The sequence below is a fragment of the Megascapheus bottae genome, chromosome 8, assembly GCF_031878675.1.
Source record: "Megascapheus bottae isolate mThoBot1 chromosome 8, mThoBot2.hap1, whole genome shotgun sequence".
Taxonomy (NCBI): Eukaryota; Metazoa; Chordata; class Mammalia; order Rodentia; family Geomyidae; genus Megascapheus; species Megascapheus bottae.
The window spans coordinates 24,680,542-24,702,922 of record NC_143516.1 but is presented as its reverse complement, the minus strand read 5'-3'; the positions used below and the strand labels follow the sequence as shown (position 1 = coordinate 24,702,922).

General features: G+C 36.9%; 1 protein-coding gene across 6 annotated transcripts in view; it reads right to left on the bottom strand.

Moving 5' to 3' along the window:
• Positions 1 to 1,342: 1,342 nt before the first annotated feature.
• Positions 1,343 to 22,381, bottom strand: part of Arhgap18 (Rho GTPase activating protein 18) — a 178,555-nt gene continuing 157,516 nt past the window's right edge. For 5 of the 6 annotated variants that reach the window (XM_090338145.1, XM_090338147.1, XM_090338143.1 and 2 more), the window contains exons 11-15: positions 21,703 to 21,906; positions 19,259 to 19,399; positions 8,443 to 8,567; positions 4,018 to 4,082; positions 1,343 to 3,076 (exon numbers count right to left, since the gene is read on the bottom strand). In XM_090338145.1, coding sequence (XP_090194271.1) covers positions 2,985 to 3,076; positions 4,018 to 4,082; positions 8,443 to 8,567; positions 19,259 to 19,399; positions 21,703 to 21,906 — 627 coding nt within the window. In that variant the 3' untranslated portion in view covers positions 1,343 to 2,984. The remainder of the gene's footprint in view (positions 3,077 to 4,017; positions 4,083 to 8,442; positions 8,568 to 19,258; positions 19,400 to 21,702; positions 21,907 to 22,381) is intronic. The other variant, XM_090338144.1, reaches the window with a different exon arrangement.

The following is a 22,381-nucleotide window of genomic DNA, read 5'->3' as shown; positions in this document are numbered from 1 at the left end:
TTATTATTTTATTATCAACAATCTCCTATTTTACTGGTTTCCTGGTTTCCACTCTAACTTTCCTGGTTTCCACTCAGAATCCTTCTGCTTAGATGGCAGAGTATCCCAAAATGTAATTTTGCATCCAGTAAATGATTCCTTCCTTCTTCCTCTTTCAATGGATTAGGGTTAAAGCAAGATCTCTATATATCCAGAGATAGAGACAGAAATATACAGAGATAGAGATAGAGATAGCTATCTCTATAGAGAGATAGCTATATCTCTCAGAGATAGATAGATAGATAGATAGATAGATAGATAGATAGATAGATAGATAGAGAAACATAAGACATTATGGGGCCAGGAGCATAGCCTACTGGTAGAGTGCTCATCTAGCATGAACGAATACCTGGGTTCAATTCCTCAGTACCACATACATAGAAAAAGCTGGAAGTGACGCTGCCGCTCAAGTGGCAGAATGCAGCTTTGAACAAAATGTGTCCAGTAACAGTACCCAGACCCTGAGTTCAAGCCCCAGGATTAACAAAAAAAAAAAAAAAGACAATATGATTTGCACTTTTAAAGCTAACTGCTTTGGAGATTGCTGAGTTTCAGCCACTGTGAACTCAGGCTCTAAGAACTTGGGCTCAGATTTCTAGTAGAGTGCATTCAAAGGAATCCCTGACCAACACTGCCACCTACCGACCAGTAGGTGAGGAGTCAAGAACACTCATACAAAAGAGTTTCAGAAAAAAATGAAAAAAAAAAATCCCATGAAGTCAATAAAATAAACTGCTTTTCCAAAAAGACACTCAACAAGAAATTTATATTGGATTCTGTAATAGCATAATGGAAAAAACAACACAGGAGTACAAAGAATTATACTGATTTCCTTCAGAAAAGGGGAAACATCACCAAAATATTAGCCAGAAACCAGTCTTCCATGAGCACCAGCAGCTCCTATAAGAGTAAATGTGTGTAGACTTGCCTTAGAAAAACATTTGTTTAAATCCTTACATTCACTTTAATCTTTAGTTTCCTAAGTTGTGTCCCTTCAATACTGTTTTTGTTTTATACCAGTTTCTCTTAAAACCATTTCCCTTTTCTGGCAGGGAAAAAATCAGAAGTAGACTAAAGTGTGCTTTGGAAGTCAAAAGAATAGAAATTCACGTGAAGAAAAGGTCTAAGGATGGTAATAAGTTTTTTTCTCATGTCTTCCAAACATTAAAGAAATTATACAAGATTATAGGAGCATATGTCACTGAGTAATAAAAATAGACCACTTGTCAATTTAAAATGTCCTTAAAAGACAAAAGTAGACTCATGAACATACAGGAGTAAATGTAATAATTCCAAGAGAAGATAATTTCAAAAAAGTCATTTAATTGCGAAATTTCTTTAAATAAAAAAAAATGGCACAAATCACCAGAAAGTTATTTTAGTGACCATTCCCACAGGCTGCTCTTGTAGTTATTTGCTAAAAATTTTTGAGTCCCATTGAGGTTATTTTCTTTCCTAATTATCAATGACAACAAGAGTGTCTGAGAATATGTAATTTTCTCTCCAGTAGGACTAAAAGTATCACAGTTGGCACAACATTCATTTACATTACCTTTTTATTTACTACACTCTTAACTTCATAAAATAGTTAACATTTCTCTCTCCATTTCTTATATTTACAGTATAGAGGCTATCTCTGGCTCCAAATGTGGCCTGTGTGTTAAAAATCCCTGGGAAGCGTACTGTCCACAACATTTTAGTAAATGTACTAATTTAAAAGAAGTACAAAAACAAAAACTTGTTCACATGACTGTGTCATACCCAGTAGTATAACTTGTCCAGTAGTCTTAGTCAGGAAAGAAGAAAAGAAAGATATCCCGCGTTAGCAATACATTCTCCAATTGTTTGCTAGGTCACATTATTATGTATATTTATTAAGTGAATAGGAAACAAGTCAAGTCAGCTTTGATTTTGTAAATTTCTTTTGAAAGAGCATAGTTCTTTGGATTTCTTTCATTCTGTTTATTGCTAGTTCTTATTTCACGTAGATGCATTTTAATTTGTTCTTGGTATGAAAGTATTGAACAATGGAGTGATAACTGGCAATTTCTAACAGGCCAATTTTCTTGATCAAGGATAGAGTTGTATGCACACAGATCAGATAAATGAGAAAAGAAATCAAAGCCTGTGCCGGGGTGCAGTGGCTCACGCCTGTAATCCTAGCTACTCAGGAGGCTGAGATCTGAGGATCAAGGTTCAAAGCCAGCCCGGACACAAAAGGACCTGAGACTCTTATCTCCAGTTAACGTCTAGAAAACAGGAAGTGGGCTTGGTAGGGTGACAGCCTTGAGCTGAAGAGCTCAGGACAGTGCCTGCCCGGGCTGAGGTCAAGCCCCATGACCCACAAAAAAAAAAAAAAAAAGAAAGGAAAAAAGAAATTATTGGGACAAATGATTCACAAGCTTGGAATACCACAATTCAGTAGTCCCAAGAATTTCATTGGATTAGGTATGTTTTAAAGTAGGCTGTCTTCATGACTTATAAAACCTAGTATTTGTTATTGTTTTTGGTTAAAGATCAAACTTGACTGAAGGAAGGCAGACATAGATTAGTAAGAAAGGTGAAAGAAATATATATGTATATATGTGTATATACATATATATTTCAGAGCATGTGCTTTTCACAAGGAAAAGTGAGTGGTTAAAAAACATACTTTCATCCAAAAAAATCCTCATATCTGGATGAATTTCAAAAGTAAATAAAAACAGCCCACAAGCTAATTAAGCCCCTTCTCACTCCAGAAGTATTTGTTTTCTAAGGATAATTAGCATAAGTCTGGCAGCAGCATGCCTATTGTTTTTGTTGTTGTTTAAGGCTTGAGGGTATCACTTCTTAATAACTGAGTACAGCTGAAAAATAGGATTCCCATCATTTCTTTTATGTACACTCTTGACCCGGCAAGAATGACTATGGAAATTCTTAGGGTGAATGTCAGCTCCCAGCTTCTACACTGGCTTTGACTTGATGACCCATTCAGCATTGGGGTTGAGTTGATATAAATCCTTCATGTAGGTGTTGTCATCAAGGCAGCGTTCCCCTAAAGATGAAAGAAGGTATTCCATTAACACACAGGGTAAACATTTCAACTCTAAAACTTTGTACTTCAAAATACTTAGTCATTATAACCCGTGAAGGGTTGCACAAATCACTGAGAAAGTTCTTCTCTAAATAAGTGGATTTGAAATTAAATTAGGGAAGCTGAAACGTATCTCATTGTATGTTTTTATATGGTCCCTTAAAATCTTCTTCACTTTCATTAAACATGACTACAGTTTTAAATTCACTAAGAAAACTGAAATTAAATTGCTAAGATCTAATAGTGAAATAGTTGAATTAAAACAAAAATGTATTAATATTTAAAGAATCTTTACTAATAAGTTTAAAGAAATTTCAGGCTTCAGCCAGGCACTGATGGCTCACACCTGTAATCCCAGCTACTCAGGAGGCTGAGATCTGAGGATCAAGATTCAAAGCCAGCCAGGGCACAAAAGACCATGAGGCTTTATCTCAAGTTCACCAGCAGAAAACCAGAAGTGGCACTGTGGCTCAAGAGGAAGAGCACTAGCCTTGAGCTGAAGAGCTCAGGTACAGCGCCCAGGACCAGAGTTCAAAACCCACGGCCGACAAAAAAAAAAAAATAACCAACAATAACAAAACTTCAGGCTTCAAATGAAAGAGAAAATTCTCAGAATCTTGGACTTCTTTTTTTTTTTTTCTTTTCTTTCTTTCTTGGTTGTTTTTTGTTTTTTTGTTTTTTTTTTTTTTTTGCCAGTTGTGGGGCTTGAACCTTGAACTGTAGGCCTGGGGGCACTGTCCCTGAGCTCTTCAGCTCAAGACTCTACCACTTGAGGCATAGCACCACTTCCTAGACTTAACTTATTTTCAGGTTTCTTGTTTTTCTCCAAAGATATAAATAACAACACTCACAATATCAAATCAGCATCTGGAATTCCAAGGAAGTATTTTTAATGATCTTACCAATATTTCCTCCAATCTCATACAAAGAAACTTCTCCTTTCTTCAGAGTCTGGGCCACATCACTACTGGGGACAAAAGAAGCTCATTAGTTATATCATCAAACAGCTTGCATGTAAATCACTTTCACATGCTTCGGGAGTTCTAGCTGGTATAGGAAATTCATAACTTAGATACTGTAATTATCTATGTATTTGTATTGTCCCATCTGCTAAATGTGCTGAATAGGTAATAAAAATGTCACACCTGTAAATTAAAATAAACAAATGCAGTCCTCCATCTGAAAGCAAAATAATAAGTCAGTCTCCCAATTTGTAAAATTAATTGTTAACATTTTCCCAGCCAATGAATTTATTAACATGTGCGTAGGGGCCAAGTTTCTATGTCAGATTTCACATTACCCTTTTCCATATTAGTTATGGGGTGGCTGGGCTGACAGTGGCAACTGTGTTCAAGAGGAATATGGAGAATTAAAAATGATTCAGTCCTGTGTTGGCGTTTTGAATGTGGGAGGTACATACACTCTGACAACAAAGAAGCAAAGTACCACTCAGAAGACTTTGCCAAGGAGGTTGTATCCACAAATTCATACTCTTCAAAGCTTTCACCATAAAGCAGCGGTGACTATTTGAGGGATTATATAAATCTTGATTTCAATGTTATATGGTATACCCATGTATGGATGCATCTCATGCAATCCATAAGTACAGAGAATTTTATACAAGATTTGAACATTTTAATACAACAAATCAGGGGCAAAATAGAGAATAAAGCATTGGGATATTTTTTTAGAATACTACATTCAAACACAAAAATTGACAAAATTCAATTCACGTTCAAAGCCTTCCATAAAACAATTACTTTAGAAAAGTGTCAACAATTCAGATGCAGTGTGCCACAGTGCTGGGAGGAAGTTGAAAAATCTGGTTTTAAAATGTCCTTTGTAGACTGTGGTGCATGGAAAGATTTGAATTCTATTGAGAAAAGGACCTGAAGACACAGACTCTAGAACTGAGAAGCAGGACTGACTTGAGTCTACATACTAGGAAGAAGATGGCACAAGGGAAGCTTTCCTCAGTAGACATTTAATGGCTTGCCTTCACACTTAAGTACCACCTGCCACCATATCTTAAACAACAGTCCTATTTTTTTATTTTTTTTGCTTGCTTCAAATTTTTTTCAATTTAATTTTATTTTCAGGGTGATGTACAGAGGGGTTACATTTACATATGTGAAATATTAAGTATTTTTTAAATTTATTAATGTTGATTTTTACATCATATTTTAAATGACAAGTTTAACAAACAAGTGTTCAAGGAGGCAATCTCTATTTACAATCACTGGGACTTAGTATTTAGAACTTAATGAAAATTAGGCTAAGGGTTTGTATGTCATAGAAACATATTAATTTAAGAAATAAAACATTATGTCTATAGAGTCAGGTTTTTATGTCTATATAGTTATGTTTATATTTCCATTACCATGTCCATAGCTTTGGGTATGCAGTTATTGAGTCCTCGCTCTTGTACTCTTTGGACTTAATAGTCACATATTAAGGACACCATGCGCCTTTTGTTCCTTAGGTCTTGACTTGTCTCACTCAACATGATTCGCTCTAGATTCATCCATTTCCCTGTGAATGCCATTATTTTATGTTGTCTGTTGGCTATGTAGAATTCCATTGTGTATATAGTCCTATTTTTTTGCTAATCAAAGCTAGATCAAGATCAGTTAATTATTATTTTTACTTCTACTATATAACGCCATACATTAGAAGTATAAAAATTCATTTATTACTATAAAAATTGAATGTTATAACACACTTGATTGATCTCTATTCTTGTTTTATTTTCAGAAACCTGAACTCAATTTTCTGGGATAGGTCAGCACTCACATAATATCAGCAAATTCCCAATTCCCAAATTCCCAGGGTATTAACCTTTTAACCCAAGTTGATTATTTTTGTTATTCTAGTGTTCATTGGCTTTGGTAGTGAAGGTGAGAGAAAATAAGGATGAAAAAGAGTAGCATTTTTATTCTCCCCCAACACTGGTGCAATGGAAATGACAGAAGTAGAGGAATGAGGTAGAAGAGAAATACTTGAGGCAATAGGTATTAGGGCTTCAGCTACAGCGTTGGTCCAAACTGCCATTGTTGGGAACTTCCTGGCTGCTTTCCTACTATGACAAAATCATTAAAGAATTCCTATTACAAGCCACTCTTACAAATGAAAGATGGAGACTGAGAGAGATTAAAAAAAAAAAAGTGTGTGCGTGTGTGTGTGTGTGTGTGTGTGTGTGTGTGTTTAGCATCTCCAAGCAAGAAGAAATAGCCTGAGGATGGGTAAAACAAATACTTATTTAATAAATGCACTACAAGAAGAAAAATTAAATATGCGAAGGGCAATGATCACATAGCTAAAGCTTTCCATAACAAGATGTCCACTAGAACTTCATCCTATATCTCTACATATTTGAGGTGTCATACACTGTGTAACATCATATCACTGTGTAATATCTTTATATTGTCATTAAATAGAGAAATAACTATTGTGGAAATTGATGGAGTCTTAATTGTGTAAACTGATGGTGTCTGGAAAAGCCATCTGAAGTCAGTCAGATCTCCAAAAAAATGTTCTAAGAAGGAGATAGGCACTGGTAGCTGTGTTTGTAATCCAGCTACTCAGAAAGTTGAGATCTGAGGATCACAGTTTGAAGGCAGCCTGGCCAAGAAAGTGAAACTCTCTCCAATAAACTACTGAGAAAAAGCTAGAAGTGGCATTGTGGCTCAAGAGGTGGAGTGCTAGCCTTGAGTAAAAGAGCTCAGGGACAGCACCCAGGCTCTGATCAGGTTCAAGCCCCACAATGGACAAAAATTTTTAAAAAGTTCTAAGAGGGAATGGACTGAGTATACGGGGCAGGTGGGGGGGAGGTGATATCTGCTAAGTTAAGCTAAGGAATTGAGAGGAAGTAGAACTAGACACCAATTAAGAAACAAAGCTCTGAGAAATTCCAGTTCCACTAGCCCTCCAACCCTAAAGATTTCATTGCTTTTAGGGCTCAATAACATCTTACTCTCTGGCCACTGGGGCTGCTGGGCATGGAGAAAGGTTAAAGGACTAGTCTTGGACCTTGGATGACAGATGCCCCGGCTCACAATCGAATTCTACTACCTGTGAATAAGCAGTATGTTTCCTCCCAAGCCTCACTTTTCTTATCCATAAAACAGAAGTGATGGTTTTTAACCTCTCAGTGTTCCTGCTAGGAACACTGATGTGCCAAAAGCTAAGCTATTACATTAAGCTTCTTTCTGATTTCACCACCATCTGTTAGCAATGGAGAATCATCTCTTCTTTCCATTGATCACTTCCCCCCTCCCTGGGGAGGGGGGGGCAGGATGACACTTTCCAATAAGTTTTACATCTAACAAAGGGTATTCAACAAATAAAAGAATACTTCCAGTACTATGTTAAAAACTGGAGATGCTATGCTGGACAACTTGATTGAAGACCTTGCCCCTCCCCCATTACCCTCCCACCCCACCCATGAGTTTAGAATGAGGAGATTCCATTCAGGAAAGATCATAATAGAGCATTTATACACTGAGATGCCTGTGCCCTACATCTCCTTTTTAAAAAAAAAAAATTAGTTTATTTCAGTGAGTAGAGATGGGGGGGGGAGGTGTGCATTAATCCCAATACACTCATTAAGATCTCTAAATGTCAAGAAAAGACACGTCAGAACGCACAGACCCTAGAGAGGCAGTGAGGCCTGTGGCTCCTGAAGAAGCTGTGGATAATCCAGAAGGGCCTGGTTGTCCTAAAGGAAGACAGTTTGTTCCCTTTCTGTGATCTCAGAGCTTGAAGGGCAGCTTGTCTTCCCTCAGTTCTTCATGCTCTCTGCTTTTACATCGCAACACTCCTTTTTGTTGTTGTTCATTATCTATTTCATCAAAAAAGTAGCATCTTGTCCTGGTTTTCATCTCACTGTATCCTAATTAGTAACTTTCTACAAATAGTAATTAACCTCCAATCAACATATTGTAGAAAGACTATGGACTGATCTCATTTGCTAAACCAACTGTAGACACAATGAAGGAATAATTGGACTTCCTGCTTTAAATAGGCTTGGGCTGAGGGTGTGGCTGAAATGGTAGAGTGCCTGCCTGGCAAGCACAAGGCCCTGAGTTCAAACCCCAGTCCTGCCAAAAAATAAAAAAAGAAAGAAAGAGCTCAACTTGAATCCAAACTAACTCCAATAGACTTAATCCATTCATTCCAGTAGTCTAATTGTCAGGTCTGAGATGCTGGAAGGAAAGACATTTTCAGCATTTCATACTACCCCATAGGTTTTGTTAACCCTCCCCATACACAAAAAGGACAGCAAGTGAGTTATCCCCCAGAATAATTAAAACAAAACAGGCCTCTACCTTTCTTGGCTGAGAAACCTGGCAAGTACATCACTGGCTTTTAGTTCTTCAGTTAGCTGTATTGCCATGGAAACTTTCGAAAGATGGGGAGCTTGCACTCGAATCACTCCCTGAGGAACGTCAGCCTGCAAAGCAATAATGACACTGGAACAAAGCTGGCAGCAGCTGGAACATGTAACTCTGTACCATGCATTCTATGCTAAGTGTGCTTAACTACGACACATTTTACTTCACTGCATAAAAACCTTAACTACTGTATAATGTAATTTGCTAAATTACATCAAACCTCAAATATCCTCTTAATGGTGAGAGGGGAACTTTATAATGCCTGTGCTGTAATGCTTAATTATTTTTAAAGATGTAAAGAATGACAGCAATAACCATTACTGCCATATTAAGTGCTGATTTCTGAGTATTATCTACTAGAGGGTGCTTCTTCATGTTCCAATTTATGAAATTGAATCAGAAAGGAGTCACTCGGTGTGCAATTGCTATGCCTGCATTAGAAAAAATCGGCACATTCAAGAAATTTCCCCAAATCTTCAATCCCTATGTATAAAATTTAAAAAATATATTTTTCTATATATTTTTCTAGTTCTATCCCCATTTTGTTAATTAGGCCATACTTTTGACTATAGGCTTTCAACCCAAGATGACCCATTCTAAGTCCTTTGCCCCTGGCTACAAAAAACATTTATGATTTTGAAGAGATTGAGGAAAACTAGTGAGGTTTGTAATACCGAAATGTCAGCTATAGCATTTGAAATAATAAGCTTAATTAATTCCTAAATGGCTCTCCTAAAATAAATACTAATTTATTATTTATAACCATATGTCTTAAACTGACTTTAGAACAGCATGCAGAAATTATGTTTAAAGATAATTCTTTAAGTATTACAAACATCCCATTTAATTCAATCAAAATTTACAAGCATCTTATGAGTACTAGACACAAGTCTTTTATTTCATAATATTATTTTCCTTTTTTTAAATGAACATAATTTTGACTGGCTTTTATTCTTAAATCACAGATGGGGCATGGTTGTCCTGAATTTAATTTTTAAATTCAGAAAATAATATTATGTCTTTAGACTCAGACGGCAGGGTGAGGGGAGTGACATGAATGGTAGAGTGCTTGCGTAGCAAGCATAACGTCCTGAGTTCAATCCCCAGTAGCATCAAATAAAAATAAATTGAATATTAGCATCAGGCAGCATAAAACCATGCATGTACTTCAAAAGATTTAGCAAGAGAGATTTCATGTGCAAAGACTAAGGGTAAACAAGTAACACTAAAGAATGTTAAGGAAACAGGAAGGCCAGCTCTCCAAATCCAATCCATATCCAGACCATTGATCCTCACATTATCTTTTCATCTAGCCTGGACTAATGACTTAGTCCTTTTCCGGACTTCTACTTTCCAGGCCATGAAAGTTGGCCTGGTTTCCTTAGCCTCATTCTGACCTTGACATCAAACTTGACCAGGGAATGCAAGCCTAATTTATCTTTTTTCTTGATGCTGACATATTCCATTTGCAACATACTGGCAAATGAGCTCTTTATTACCCGAGACTGGGGCACTTCCTGTGGGAGTGCTGTTCTTTTTCCTCTCTGAACAGTTATTAGTGATGTAATACAACTGAGGGAGATGACATGAACTTCCCCCAAGGAGCTGAACTCTAGCTTACTTCCTGCTGTGGTCAAACTTCCTGCTTGCTTGGTTTAACTAGCCTTTTCCTTGATAGGAAGTGGGAAAGAATAATCTAGTCCTGAAAATTCTAATATCACAGTGGAATACAATAGCAGTAACTGAAGCTTTGCGACTGGTCGCTGTCTCTTACTCACCTTGTGTACTCAGTAATGACAACAAACACAGGTATTTTGAATTAACCACTCTATTATCAGTATGTTTCACATTGGAACCTGAATGGAAGTTTAAGATTTGCCTATATATTTTATGCTATGTGAAAGTAAGAAATGTTGGTTAATATATAGTGGCAAATACTCTTATGTGTAGATTTATTTGATGACAGTAAAAAACAAAACCAAAGTCATCTCTAAGTGCTCCAGAATATCAGGAACAGCCAGATCCATGATAACAAAATAAGATGCCATTTACAATAAAGTCCACCATAACAAGAAAATGGAGATCTTATGCTCTTAGCCTTTTCATCTGCTATTCCTTAGAACAATCTGGATTGTGTAGATATGAAACCTAGTCAAAATTCTCTATGAATACCCTTGCTATCCTATCCTATCCCTTCTTGAGAGTTCTGATGATCCACATCTCAAGGCTTGGTCCAAACATCACAGAACTTTCACTTCTAAGATCTTCCATGAAACTCTCTACTCCATCTCCTTTTGAACAAAGAGGCTGGAATGTGACTCACATCATCTAGTGGTATGCCACATAGCTGAGTTCCGTCTGTAGCTACTCGTTACTTGATTACATGAATCACCCAACCATATTTCGCACTGAAACTGGATTAATTATGGTAAACTTTTTGGAGAGCCAAAGTAAGTCTATCAACATGAATCTTTATTGATTTAACAACAACAAATCATAGGCACATCGTTAAATAAGTTAAATTGTTTCTATCACTAGGCATTTCTCCTCATGTTCATTTTAAATATGAAAGAGAATGCAAGAAAGGAAGGAAAGATTCTACGAGAGGGCATCCAGCCACTTATTCCTGCAGGGAGCTGAGAAGAAAAGTCACTGTTTCTAATGCTTGCAGTTAAGGCTGCAGCCTCTCTTTGCCACTGCAGCATCTGAGGAAGAGCTGGGAGTCTAAGTAACATGATTTTAGGACCTTACAGGGACCAAGGACTCAGAGAAATGTGCCATGCTTCCTCACAAAACCCAGCACTGAGTTCAGCATGGTGTGAGGGCTGGGAATGAAGCACTACATTTGGACACAAATCCAGTGTCTCTCTCTTCTAGGATTTGGAAAGAAAAGGGTGCCAAGCGCTAACTTCTGAGGGCATCTTAGAGTTCTCCTGAGTGGGAATGAGATCAGGAAACTGCCAGCCACAATATGGGATACAGGGCCAGATTTTGCTCCGATAGGAAGTAATGTGGTATTTTCCCATGGGTTTCTCATGTCTGCAAAGTGAAACATCCCCACATCCATTTCTCTCCACTGGTAGGGTATGAAGCTAGGCCAACTTAGGTTCCTTGTTAAAAGTGTTGAGTGGGCATATTGATGCTTTTAAAATCTTTTTACTCGGCCGCCAATGGCACATGACATTCTCTGACAACTAAGGAACTTCTAGTTAAATGGTATGTGAGTGTGTGTGGTTTATATCTAAAAGAGAAACAAGCCTCAGCCTGTTTAATGCATCCCACCCAAATTCCCCCAACAAACAGTATGGGGAACGGATATGTCTCAATCCGGATGCAACATGCTCTTTATACCTTCAGAGTACTAATGAATTTTTGCTAGTAGACATGCAGACCTTAAAAGTTGTTTCTGGAAAGTTTTTGCTGAGTCTGTTGATAGGGAAGGCCAAATGATATTTACATAAAAATGATAAACATTAAGTGATGCCAAAGCGCTCATTCAAATGGTGTATGACAAGCCCTATTGAGCTCCAGAATTGGGCTGTGTCAAATCAGAACACTATTAGTATACTAATTACATTGAGCTGCCAAGCTTGGAAAAGACACAACATGCCTGATCATTAAGCCAAAGATTCTGTGCTTAACTGAAGCCATAATAATAGCTGAGTCTATGCACAGTTTAACCTTTCTAACCTTCATCTTTCATGTTTCTTGGTCAAACAGCTGTGTGTGTCCTATATTTTTTTTTCTGGGGGTAGGAGGAGGTCGTGAAAAGATGGGAGATGTGCCTGTGAACTAAAGTTATGTGATTGGCACCAGAACTGGAATAGAGAATTTGACTCACATGCCATTAAAGTTCAGTGAATGCAAATTCCACAATTTAAAATGTTAATTCCAAGCTGAGTGCCTGGGACTCATACCTGTAATCTTTAGCTGCTCAGGAGGCAGAAATGATTTAAGGATCTGGGTTCAAAATCAACTGAGGCAGAAAAGTCTGAGATTCTGATAGCTACTCAACCCATAAAAAGCCAGAATTAGAGGCATGCCAGTTGTGAGCAAACAAAGCTGTATGAGAGCCCTAGGCCCTGAGTTCAAGCCCAGAGCAGGAATGGGATGTTCTTTTTTTAATCCTACATATGCAAAGACTACTATAATATAGAAATCATTTCACGTGGTTCTCACGTGGTTTGACACATTAAACCAAGGTACATTTTTCTTTAACATCTAATTTTCTACTTGATTAAATACAGTGATTTTTGTATTTTTCATGAGGAATAATTACTGAATTCCTTGTAGTTTTGCACACTAATAATTTAGTATAAAACCTTTAGAAGAGACATTAATTTCTTTTTTTTTCACTAAAAGCTCATTTAAATGTAAAGCTGACATTTTTTAATGCTACCGAAAAACCTTATCTTTAAAAGGGCAAATTGAAAATATAGCTCTCTGAAAAAGAACCTAAGATCAAGTGTATATTTTAGAAAATTAAGGACATTTTAGCAAGGTATCTTAAACTGAAAAGACATCATCATCTTAGTCTGATTCACAATAAAGGGCAATGGAACATAGGGGTACTGTTATAGTGAGCTATAGGGATGTTCTTGTTATAACTGGCTTAAAGCTTTTATCTTACAGGTTCAGAGTAAATGCCTTAAAGAACTTCCATCACAAATTAGCATTTTATTTGCAATGAAATAAGTTCTGAAAACATTTCCTGAAAAGATTATCGAAGCAGTAACTGCATGTTCTTGTTAGTTTGCTTTGATGTGTGGTGTGAGTGTGTGTGTGTGTGTGTGTGTGTGTGTGTATGTGTGTGTGTACACCAGTATGCACGCACATAAGTATACGTGCACATACCAGTCCTGGATCTTGAACTCACACTTTCCCATAACTTTTTTTGCTCAAGGCACCAGCCTACCACTTATAAACCACAGCTCTCCTTCCAGCATTTTAGTGTTTAATTGGAGATAAGAGTGCCAGGGACTTTTCTGCCCAGGCTGGCTTTGACTTGTCATTTTCAGATCTTAGCCTCCACAGGAGCTGGCATGACAGACATGAACTACAGTACTTAGCAAGTCTCTCAATGGTTTGCTTTTTGTTGCTTTCACCAATGACTTCAGGAGTAGTGAGCCACGTTGTTCATTTCGCAGTCTGACACACATTCCCCTCTACCCACAGCCTTCTCAGGTAGGTGAGCTAATGAGAGAGGAAAGACCATGCAAATCAAAATCTCCATGAGATCTCTAAAACTTCAAGATGGAGCAACTGATCACTAAAGATTCATCAAAGCAGCCCATACATCCGGATGATTAGACCAATGCAAACTGAGATAATTATGGACAATTTGTCTGATTTTCTTACAAACATTATAGGGAGAAAGAAAATTGTGTGAAATTCAAGGTGAAACTAGATCAGGATGTGATGTGTAGATCATTTGTTGTTGTTTTTGCTTCATCATCTCATAAAAAGAAACAATGCCTAGAGAGATACGGTGACTTGTCACATTCACTCAGGGCAGTGATACGGCTGGATCCTCAAGTTACACGATCTCCAGTCCTTTGGGAGATGAGGGTGTTCGTGAGATACCAACCCAATATGTCAAAGCTACCAGAAAATTGTTATTCTTAACAGTCCCCAGTCGTTTCCTCCTACTATAATTAGTAGACAGGACTTATTAGTATTTAAAAACCTTCTCATTTGTACCAAATAATTAATATGCTGTAGTTATTCAAAAAAACATTCTGTCTTATTAGGTAAATTGAGTGTGTTTTACAACTTGGTTCAAGTTATTAATTTATCCAGTCAAGCATATCTTAATAACATGACTATCCGATTAGGTATAGCAAGCATACAAAGCATTTAAAAAATATTATCCTGCATGATCTACAATTTCTGCCATTCACTCTCTAATCCCTGGTACACACTTGTCCAACAGAAGTTACTAACAATGTTTCAGAAACAATCATGACTTAGCCAGACATGGTGGCTCACGCCTGTAGTCCTAGCTACTCAGGAGGCTGAGATCTGAGGAGAAAGGTTCAAAGCCAGCCCAGGAACAAAAGGACCTGAGACTCTTATCTCCAATTAACCCCTAGAAAACAGGAAGTGGGGCTTGGCTCAAGGATAGGGCAGTATCCTTGAGCTGAAGAGCTCAGGGACAGCACCCAGGCCGAGTTCAAGCCCCATCATCCACAAAAAGAAGAAAAAAGAAAAAAAATGAAACAATCATGACTTAAGATCTGTTGACCTTTATCCCATGTAATGTTTTGCCTCTTTGCTTTGTTTTCAGAAGTAACTTAGCTATTGATCTAAGATGCCACATATTCTTCAACTTTCACTTCCTTCCTTATATTAGTATTTAAAAAAAAATCCTCTTCAGTGGCCACCTTCTTAAATATTTGCATTTCTTCCAAAGTTTTGCATTTTTAGTTTCTTACTCCACATTATCCACCCAGAGCAATTTTTTAATGGTTTTTAATTTTTTTTATTTTTATTTTTACCAGTTGTGGGGCTTGAACTCAGGGACTGAGCACTGTCCTTGAACTTTTCTCAGGGCTAGAGCTCTACCATTTGAGCCACAACACCACTTCCAGCTTTTTTCTTGTATGTGGTACCAAGGACTCAAACCCAGGTCTTAGTGCATGCTAGGCAAGCACTCTACCACCAGGCCAAACTCCCAGCCTAGAGTAATTTTTGTTTTTAAAATCTCTGTGGTCTAAACTACAATTTCTAGGCTAATCCTGAAGGCTCATCTCCGGCCGTGCTGTGCTTTCTGAACTACAAGCCCATGGGGCCAACTCTGGCCCACACTGGCAATGTCAGCATGAGATTTTAAGAACTGACCTATTTCAAATCTGTTTCTTTGGGTTGATGATAAAGCTATCCATGCTAAACTCACTGAGTTTTTTTATATGGTCTCCCACACTTTTCACATCAAACCCATAGCAACATTTTTTGAGTGCTATTGGCTCATATCCTAAACTTCCATTTTCTGTATTATATCTATATTATATACTAAACTTTTATTATCTATAGTTTAGGATTGTTTTAAAAGTAATATCTAAAACTTTTAAATAGCAGTCATAGTATTACCAACACAATGAATTTATTATTTTGTTATAGATCCTTCTCTGCTTATCTGTATTCTATGGAGCAATAGAGGATAAGAAATACAGTAAAGAACTTACAGATTTAAAACACTGTAGCTAGGTTTGCATTCCACCTTTACCATTTCCTTTCTAGAGAATTCTCATTGTTGATCCCCACTTCATTCATCTGAAGAAACAAGACTATATACTTTAACTAGACACCCATGAATATAAATGACTTAATGTTAGTAATGTTTGATATCTTGTGTGACCTCTGGTAGGCATTCAGAAAAAATCATTGTCATTATCCTTCCCACATATCTTTCATTGATAACTTTTTTCCACATAGAAAAATATAAATTTCTTTAGAGATCCATCAATGTATATGTTTTACATTTCATCATACAAACATGCCATAATATATTACCCAGCTACCTCTATTCTTCTGAACTATTTCTGGCTTGAGCCAGTACAAAAGAATGGCAATGGAAGTCCAGCAGGAAATAGTTTTCAGGCCTTTGCCATATGTCATTGAGTGTTCTCTGAAAAGAATCTACCAGTTTGTATGCTCTCGTCAAAAACACTCCAGCACTGCTATCCCACCAGTTTTCCTTTCACTCACCATGGCAGTGGTAACCTTAGAATGCAAATACAATCTTGTAACTCCTGAGGTCACAATCTTTCAGTTCCCTGTGGTATGCAGAATCAAATGCTCCTTCTCCATTGAGCCCCAAGCACACTTCCCACTGGCCTTGACTTTCTGTACACTCTGGCCAGTCAATGTGACTTTCCTCCAAACATCTTAGGGTATGCTCATGTGAATGGATGTACAATACACATCCCAATGAGTCCAAAATTGAAATCATGATCTCACCTATCAATTACATCTTTCCAATTCTCCAAACAAACAAAAACCCACAGAGATTGTTTTGCTTCTTTCTTTTAAACTCATATTACATCCAACAAGAAACCCCAATGGGTTTCATTGCAAATCAATATTTGAGATGCAACAACTTTTCCACTTTCAATGATGGCACCTTGGTGTGAGCCATCATTATTTTTCATGTTGGTTATAAAAACCTCCTAAATAGCTTCTCTAATTCCTATTTTGGCCACACTGTAGTTGCTTTGTACTACAGACTATTTTTTAATATGCTTTGTTCAAAACTCTATAATAACCTTACTCAGGGCAAATCCAAATTCCTTATGATGGTTTCTAAAGCCTTGTGTGACCTGGCCCGCTGACCAGGTTTCTCATTGACATCCTTCTATAGCTCCAGTCCACTCACATTCACCGCTAAGACCTGCTGGTGTCCAACATTGCCAATCAAGTTCCTGCCTTAGGCTTTTGTAGAAGTCTTTCTGCTGCCTGGAATAACACTCCATAGAGTGTTCCATTGATTATTTCTCAAACTATTACAAGAGGCTTCATTCTTGTCTGTGCCTTCTCACATCTTAAAGCATCCATCACATGCTAATACACTATGAAATATATATTATAAAGTATATTATATATATTTATATGATTTGGAGGGGTGTCTGTTGTGGGGCTTGAACTCAGGGCCTGGGCATTATCCCTAAGCTATTTTGCTCAGTTCTACTGCTCTACTATCGTGAGCCATAGATCCACATCTAGTTTCTGGTAGTGAATTGGAGGTAAGAATATCACAGAGGTTCCTACCAGAGATTTGCTTTGAACCAAGATCCTCAGATCTCAGCCTCTTGAGTAGTGAGGATTGCAAATATGAGCCATCAGAACCCTGTCTGTAATATATTTTTAATTATAGAGCTTAAGCTTCATGATAGTGGTACTCCTTATCTGTTTTGTTCAATAATAAGTGTTAATAACAGTATCTAATACACAGGAGGTACACATCAAGTAACTTTAACAATTAATCAAATTTTACAGAAAAAGAAAATTGAAAGTCAGGAAGGTAAAGCTGAGGCAATATATAAAAACAAGTAAATCTATGTTTTAAATTTGAGGCCTTAAAATGGTGACATGGCTTTAAAATAATATAGAGATAATTCTCAGTTCAACTCATATATAATTTGCTCAAAATGCAAGCTAAAAAAATAAACTTAATGCTGCTTTTTTCTGTAAATAGCAACATTTTTAAACAAACAATCCAGAAACCAATCTTTCAATTTTTAAAGGATGTATTAGTATAAATGTACAACATAAATATTTCCCTAGGTAGATATGTCACCTGTACTTTAGAATTTCACAGCCTTATAAAATAACAAGTGTATGATGTGAGTATGATGATAAGTAGGGTTGGAAAACAGAAGATGTTATCATATTTATCCTGGTGTGAGAGATAACAAAGTATTATAAAGGATAATTTTGAAAATGATATGCATATTTTATTATAATTATAAATGATATTTATATTTTGAAAAGTCTTTCGGTCCTTATAACTTAAAATGTTTTCTCAAATAAAGGTTCATAAATTACTTATATTTTATATGGTTTTCATTTTATTTTTGGCAATGGTGAGGTTTAAATTGAAGGGTCTAGTGTGTTTACTCTTGCTTGACTTTCTTGCTTATGTTCGATGCTCTTCCACTTGAGCCATGCTTCCATCCTAAGTTTTTGCTAGTTATTTGGAGATAAAGTTTCATAGACTTTTCTACCCAGGCTGGCTTTCAACTGGGAACCATCAGATTACAGTCTCCTGAATGGATACAATTATGGGCGTGAGGTGAGCTACCAACATCTAATTTCATATAATTCTTTTATTTAAGGAAACATAAAATTGATTTTAAAACTTCCTAATGCCAATAGAGTATTATTTTTAAGAGTGAGAGCTATGAATTAATTTAAGAGAGGAAAAAAAAAAAGTATAGCACTAAGTGGATCTCCATGCCTGCAAAAAGCAGAAAAATCAGACAAAGGTTGATAACTGCATTCTCCCATCATTCCACAAGATGGCAGCCTGTAACCGAACAACCTCCACCATGGTGGTGAGGGTGCATTCACTTAAGTAGAACAATAGAAACCCTTTCATTTCTTCATCTTACTGGAGAGCTTTGATAGTGCGATGCACAATGGTATCTTCGTGCACATTTCAGTCTGGCAAAACCAATTCTTAATATATTCCTCCAGTATTTTATAAATACTGATGAAGAGATTTTTTTTTTCTTCTTGAAAGGTTTTAAGGTTCTTCTTTTACAACATCATTCTGAAAATTCTTCTGATTAAACTGAGAATATTCCAATACTTATTGATATCTAGGAATGATCCTCAATCAATGAAACCATTAGCTGAGCGAGGTTTTCCTGAGAGCACAGGCGGGTGGTTCACATGGGGGTTTTTCACTCAGTATAACACGACACCATGAGTAAGCAAGGACTGTGTGGATGGATAGACACGTGTGCATATATGCATGCGTGTATGTGCAAACATGTTTGTGCATATACATCTGTGTGTGCGAATATGCATTGTGTGAACTTCAGTGGGTCAGTCTTGTCTCGTTAACTATTAACAAACTACATGTCAAGTTACCAACACCTAATCCAGACTTGGTCACTAGTGATAGAAGCCCAGCTATTGTTATTGATGTTTTTAACATACAAGTAGTACAGAACCATAAGATATGATAGAAAGCTGCATCATAAACACAATCCTGAAAGGACAATGAATATATATCTTCAAGACTTACATCATTTGTACTCTTATCTTGTTTTTCATATTTTTCTCGGTCATAAGCCATTTTCTTTAGCAATTTCTTCATAGCCTTCCTATCCTTTCTCTGATTTTCAGTGTTTTGCTTCCTTACTTGGTTTACAATAAACTTGGGAATCTATAGAGAAAAGAAAATAAGTTTGAGCATTCATGAAAGGACATGGTGTCATTTCAGCCTACCTAAAACATTCTAAGTCATTCAAGAGAAATAAGGGTTCTATAAGACTGTGCCATTTCAACACATAACCTTTCATCCTGTTAAAAAATTAAAATAAAAAAGCATTAAAGTACTAATTTAGAAGATGTAATTCACTGCCTATTGTGTAAGACTCCAAAAGGGGTTTTGTAAAATTCAAGGATATAGTGGCCTCTTCCAATACCTTATGTATGAAGACTAGAGACTCCCTGAAAAGATTAACCATAAATGCCACTCTTTCACTGTTTAGCAGCCAGTTTTCCAAAGTCCAACAGCTAATACACAGTCCCCCTCTGATCACCAGCTCAAATCAACTGTCAGAAGATAAAGAAAAACTCACCAACTAACAAGAGTAAAGTTTCTCCACAGTTCTCCAAGGAAGATATATCCTTAGAAATCGCAATAACAACAAAATATTTAAGCTGAGCACTGACAGCTCACAACTTTAATTCTGAAGATGACAGTTTGAAATCGACCCTAGACTGTAAATCTGAGACATCTATTTCCAATTAACAAGCAAAAAGCCAGAAAAAGAACTGGGTCTCAAGTGGTAGAGGGCCAGCCACTAGCAAAAAAGCCAAATATAAATGAGAGATTTCAAGCCCAAGTACTAGCACAATACAAAAAAGCTAATCAACTGGGTGCCGATGGCTCACACATGTAATCCTAGCTGCTCAGCAAGCTGAGATCTTAGGACCTCAGGGCAAAGCCAGCCCTAATAGAAGAGTCCCCATAAGTCTCTTATCGCCAATTAACCACTCAAAAACTGCAAGTGGAGCTGTGGCTCAAAGTGGTAAAGTACTAGTCTTGTGCAAAGCACTCAGGGATAGTACCCTGGCTCAATCCTCATGAACAATTATTTTTAAGTTAATAAATTACAACCAAGAAATAATTATCATGTAGAAAACTAAATAAAAGCTTTAATAATTTTATGTGTATATTTTTTGCCAGTTCCAGGGTTTAAACTCAGCCTGAACACTGTCCTTAGGCTTTCTCAAGGCTAGAGCTGTACTACTTGAATCTCAGCACCACTACTGGATTTTTTCTATGTATATGGGTCTTGGTGCACGCTAGGCAAGCACTCTACCAGTAGGCCAAACTCCTGGCCTTATATGTACTTTTACTATTGGCAATTACCTATATCAGTTGCCTTTACAGACTTCAGAGTCTAGGAATCAACTTTACTAAGAAATTTATAACTGGAGGAGGGTTCTCTAGGAGATTAAATACTAGGAAATTCATAACTAGAGGAGGGTTCTCTAAGAGATTGAAGCATTTATTTATACTTTTGCTTGACTGGGGTTGTAGCTGAGCAGTTGAGCATTTATCTAACATACATATGCTCCTAGGTATAGTCCTCACCATTGGAGAAAGAAAATACAGGGTATAATTTTTTAGTTCACTTTTTATAAATACCTATGCATGTCTCTAAAAATCTTACAAATTTCACTGGGAAATGAGAATTTAATCAAAGAAACCTCTCATTCACTACCATTTTCTGATAATCCATCAAATCTCAAGCTCAAAATAAGGGTAAAGGAGGAAACCATGTTCAAGCCTTTCTCAGCAAAAAGAGTGAAAAATGTATGTGACTCTTTAGATAAGAAAATCTTTGGCTACTCAGGAGACTAAAATCTGAGGATATGGCTCACACCCAGAAAAGGCAGGAAAGTCTATGAGACTAATATCCCCAATTGACTACCCAAAAGCCAGAAATAGAGCTGAAGGTAAAGTGGTAGAGTTCTAGCTTTAAGCAAAAATAACCTCAAGGACAGCACCCGGGTCCTGTGTTCAAGCCCTAGAACCAGTACATGCAAGCACACACACACACAGACAGATACACACTATGTCTATGAAGAACTCCAAATGAACTAAAGCAAAGATAGCATGAACTTGATAAAGACTTCGGGCTTGAATACTGAGAGAGTAAAACAGGTGGAAGTAACTAAGCAAGGAATACATATTTTTTAATATAATTCCATGATGTTAAAACAGGAACACACAAGGCCCCTCCTTATCTACGTGCTAAAATAGTTTTAATGTAATTTTACAAAGATGATAACAAAAACGTGATGTTTTTAATATCATGAAAAGAAAAACCTCAGTACTTTTTATAGCAACTTAATAAAATGATGTTCAAATCCACTAAAAATAATTACGCTGGGAATTTATATGGTCACTAATACAATTTAAGCTTATATATATTTAAGTATATATATACTTACTGTCCATAGAAGTTTATGATATTTAATAAGTAAGAGCATGATGTTTGCTGTCCCAGCTGCCTTTGCTAATTCTTGCTGCTCATTGGCCTTCAAACCCAGTTGATACATGAAGAGATTTGGAGCCATGACCATTGCAACATTCATGACAGTCATTTTATTTTCCTCTTTGTTATCTATGACTCTTTGGAGAAATTCAAGTAGGGCCTAAGATAGAAATAACACTGAGTCTTTTGTCATATGTGGAAATGAGATGATAAAAAAAACACTATGAAAACCAGAATTTTTATTGTTTGAAAAAGTAAGCATGCAGAACCATAGTTAACTAGTTACACTCAACAAGCTTTACCATCCAAGCTCCTGCATTCAGTCTAAGCACCCTGGAAATTGCTTAGTCTACTCTGGACCATGGCACTGGGTAAAGTGGCAGAGAGGCTACCCGCTGTACAGAGGAAGGAAGGAAACCGTAAGGAGTGGAAACAGTGAAAAGTGGTTTTATATACATATCCTCACTTTTCTGGAAGTGTTGAACTTTTATCTCTACCAGTTTTTCTTTGTATTTGTAATGGAACACCTTTGAATGGGCTCACTCATCTTCTGCAGTATGGCACTGCTGGTAACGTAGAAGCTAAACAGAATGAAGATCATAATGGGAAGGGAAACAATGACACCCACCAAAGAA